At 33.8% G+C, this 4,626-nt stretch overlaps 1 protein-coding gene across 1 annotated transcript; it reads left to right on the plus strand.

Annotated features, from left to right (window-relative positions):
* Positions 1-2,703: 2,703 nt before the first annotated feature.
* Positions 2,704-3,057, plus strand: LOC141680713 (uncharacterized). The gene has a single exon (XM_074486862.1). The coding sequence runs from the start codon at positions 2,704-2,706 to the stop codon at positions 3,055-3,057; it is 354 nt and encodes a 117-aa protein (XP_074342963.1).
* The last annotated feature ends 1,569 nt before the right edge of the window (positions 3,058-4,626 follow it).

Raw genomic sequence — 4,626 nt, forward strand, 5'->3', positions numbered from 1 at the left:
TCTCAGAACAACTCCTGACATCAAAGAGATCAGATGATGAAGCCAAGTCGAAGATCTACAACTGCTTAAATTCTGATATTTGTACAAACTGAAGTTGTTATCAGAAGTTGAATATTGGTAAAGCTTTAAGGACTGTAAGTTGTAGTTATCTAGTCTAATTCTCATGCATTTGTACTTAATGTTTTTGACACCATCAAATATTTGTTAAACTTGTATATTATGCTAATTTACAAGTTGGGGGAGATTGTTAGATATATTTGAAAATGTCATTGCTAATATGATTTATGTTTAGATTTCAGATATTACTTAACAGGACAAATCAGTACTTAACTGTTGATCATTACTTATACTGGAAGTCAGGACTTAAGGATATCAGTACTTATATTATCAGGAGATAATCATCGGAAGTTAGATATCAGAACTTAGGTGTTGAAGGACGATCAGATAAGGACAGTAGCTGATTAAAGGAAAGAAGATCAGGATAAACATAAGAAGAGGTATGCATGAAGAAGGAGTTCCGTGAAGAATGGAATACTTGGAAGAAAAGATATCTGATTGATATATTTTAGGAAGCAGAATTATATTCCATATCAATTAGCGATTATCTTGTAACTGTGTAGTATATAAACACAGACATAGGGTTTACACTATATGTGTTATAATATTCGAGAAGATTATTCATTGTAACCCTAGCAGCTCTCGTGATATTTGTTCATCACTGAGAGGTAACATTTCCATACTGTAACAGAGTTTATTGTTTCAATAAAGTTTGTTTTCTGTTACTTAATATATTAAAGTTCGATTTGATTGTATTATACACTGTATTCACCCCCTCTACAGTGTGTGTGACCTAACACAAAACTTTAGTCTGAGGATAATATCTTGCCTTCACAGTCTCAGTAACCAACATGTTCACTCCATTTAGCAGTCTCCATCTCTATTTGTTAAGCATAGAAATATTAAACCGACTAAGCTTGTGAAACCCCAATCCACCCATATCCTTGAGTTTACATAATCTCTCCCATCTAATCCATTTTATACCTCCAGTTTCCTTTCCCCCTCCCCACCAATAAGTATTCATTTTCTTTTCAATCTTATCGCATATCTCTAGCAATAGAAACAACAAAGCCATCCAAAAGTTAAGAACAGATTGTGCTGCGGTAATTTATAATGTAACTTTACTAGCTTTTGATATGTTCTGCGCACTCCACGCTTGTAATTTCTGCTCTACTTTATCCACAAAGAAACTAAATGTGGCTATTTTTTTACTTCCTATCCGTGTAGGCAGACCTAAGTATTTCCCAGGGTCTGGTTTCTCCTACACTTCTAGTTGAGTACACACTTCGACATGATCTTCTAACTTTGTATTTGGAGAAAATGTGATTGCAGACTTAGTATATTGATATGTTTCTTAGAAATATCTGTATTCTCTGCAAGGCCTCACCAATTTTTCTTCCAATCTCCTCCTTTCTTCTAAAAAAATAAATAACAATCATCCGTAAAGAGTAGGTGTGAAATTTTGGGAGCTCTTTTTACAATCCTACAGCCATGAATCATACCCATCTCCTCTTTTCCTCTAATAATTGCACTAAGACCCTCCGCGCACCTATTAAAAATGTACGGAGAAATTGGATCCCCTTGACGAATTGCACCTATTAATAATTACACTAAGACCATGAACTCACACTCCCAAATACCTCGCCATCATATATGAAATTATATTTGACTAAACTGATGAAGTACATTAACCTTTCCACCAATTTGTTATTAAAACCAAACTTGATCATCATATTTTTTATAAATTCCAACTCTAACCTATCATATGCCTTAGACACATCTAGTTTCAACACTGCCTACCCCCTCTTACCTTGAGTCTTTCGCTTAATGTAAAGGTTGATTTTAAAAGCAATAAGTGAATTGTCTGTCGGGAGTCTACCTTCCACAATGCATTCTTTTTGTCCAATATAATCCCCCCAAGCACTTCTTCAATCTATTTGACAACATCTTTGATAAAGTCCGCACAAGCACGTTATAGAGTGAAATGGGTCTCAAATTTCCCATTGTCCCTGGACTTTTTACTTTCAGACTTCAACATACCAAACTATTGTTGGGTAGTTAATTCAAACTTAGTATTATTTTTTTTGTTTTATTTATTTTTTGAGCTGTGATGATGTATCATCGGAATAGGTCATGGGCTGGAGTGCTTCTCGGAGTAGTCGTGAATAATTTGTTGCCTAACGTTAGTGTTTGATTTGGTCTTAAGTTTCTTTTATGTAGTTCCTTCTTTGTATCACTGTTCCTGGTTTCCTTGTATAAGAGTGTTAGTTAGTATCAATAAAAGGTAAGATGTTCAATGCTTATTTCTTTCTTCTGTCTTCTCTATACATTCAATCAAAATATTGTGTGTGTTTATATCATTGTGCCAATAATCTTGTATCAGAGCTGGGTAACTTAGTGAATGCCCAAATATATGCCGAAGGCACAAGTAATGGAGTCAGGAAAAATCAATAATGGGACGATCAGCTTGAGTTATCCCATGCTATCAAGAGTAAATTATATAGCATGGGCCATGATAATGAGAGTAAATCTGCAGGCCCATGGAGTTTGGGAGGCAGTGTCACCAAAGGACCCCAAAGCAATTGTGGTTGATGAGAAGCTGGACAAATTAGCACTAACAAAGAGACATGGGAAGTTATTAAAGTGATGTGTCAAGGAGTTGAACGCGTCAAAGCAGTGAAGGTACAGACCTTGAAAGCCGAATTTGAGTCGATGGTCATGAAGGAGACAGACACCATTTACGACTTCAGCATGAAGCTGGCTGGATTGATTACAAATATACGTGCTTTGGGAGAAGAAGTTGCTGAAAGTTATGTAGTAAAGAAGCTATTACGAGCGGTGCCCATGAAGTTCTTGCAAATTGCTTCTTGTATAGAACCATTTGGTCACCTGGATACTATTACGTTGGAGGAAATAGTGGGATCACTAAATGCTCATGAGGAGCGTCTTAAAGGTCAAACTGATACTGGAGGAAATCAGTTGTTGCTCAACAGGGAATAGTGGATCGAACGGGAGAAAGATGAAACAAAATTGTTGTTGACAAGAGAAGAGTGGATGAAATGAAGTTACAGATACATGGTAAAACTTAACATTCCTCAAAACATAGAAGTATCATATAAGAAGAATACATCATAAAATCACATGGACATAATCTCTCTCTCATTAGTCTACCCCAAAAATAAATTCGTGTTGGTTTGGGCCAGAACGGACAACATCATACTAATGTGAAGTTATGATATGCCGCTCAGCAAACCCAACAAGTGGTATCAGAATTTCAGGTTATTACAGTCTAGAATAATATCAAACTGAGCTTCTAGATCGGCCCGAGAAAAAGGGGATGGTCTAACCAAGTATGAACTCAAGAAAAAGGAAGGTGAGCTTTATAATATAGGGCCTAGGGGCCGGCAGATTGCGAGATGAAATTCCAAGTATTGGACAAGGAGAGCCGGATCACAAAGTTAGGTGACACATTCGACGATTCATGAATGAAAGGGGTGATGGTTAAGAATTGTCCCACTAGAGGGACATATTTCTATTATATAAAGAGTCGCGTCAAAGGGGACAATATCATACCTGGATTATGGCCTGCTCAGCAATCCTAACATTAAACAATTAAAATTTATAAATAAATTAAAAAAAAATAAAAGTTTAGCTAGGTGTAAGTTATTTCTTACTCACATAATAAAGATTTAATTCAAGATCCACTTACATGGGCATATGCACAATACAAAGATGAAAACTTTGACACAATCAAACAAAAAGAAGGTTAATAAAAATATACAGATATATCATTTATTCATATTACAATGTATATAATTAACACCTAGTTTAAGAAAATTGTAAGACATACATTTCTAGATAGAGATTTTATAAAACACACATAAGAACACAAATTAATCACGTTAAAAACCTTGAAAAATGAGACAAAAAAGATAAGTTAACTGAAGTTTATCGTAACTTGAGATTGTGGTATTTATACAAACAATACACATATGCATTGGAGGTGTAAATGAATAAATTTCAATTTCTATGAGTGTTAACTTATGTTATTATTTTTTAAATTTCTATGAGTGTTTCAAAACTAGATAGAGTGGTTTTAGTTTTTAAATTTTTATGAGTATTTTTTTTAAAAAAAAATTATTAGTGTTTTAAAGTAACGTATAATTTTGTATTATATTCTAAATTTCTAAGTCTGTTTTCTAAAGTATGATGTATTATATTTAAAATCTCATAGATTTTAGATTTTTCATGCCGTCTTTATTTTTCCAAAAGAAAGTTTTAAAATTGTAATTTTAATACGGTATATTTATTGATATTTTTATTTTGAAGGAACATATAACTGACAATAATTCACATGATACTTTTGAAGATTTTCAAATGATACCATGTATAATAAATATTACTTTATTAATATAAAAAAAGTACTATTAGCCTTGAGGTCAGTGAAATCAATACACCTCACACACTGTTGATTAGCCTTCTTTACCATTACGGGATTTGCCAACCATTCCAGAAATTGTATCTCCTCAATAAAAATAGCCTCTAAAAGTTTCTCAACTTCTTGCTTGA

This window comes from Apium graveolens, chromosome 8, assembly GCF_009905375.1.
Source record: "Apium graveolens cultivar Ventura chromosome 8, ASM990537v1, whole genome shotgun sequence".
Taxonomy (NCBI): Eukaryota; Viridiplantae; Streptophyta; class Magnoliopsida; order Apiales; family Apiaceae; genus Apium; species Apium graveolens.

Bases quoted from the DNA above. Each gene is read 5' to 3' on its own strand.
- LOC141680713 (XM_074486862.1), top strand. From the start codon at position 2,704: ATGTGTCAAGGAGTTGAACGCGTCAAAGCAGTGAAGGTACAGACCTTG.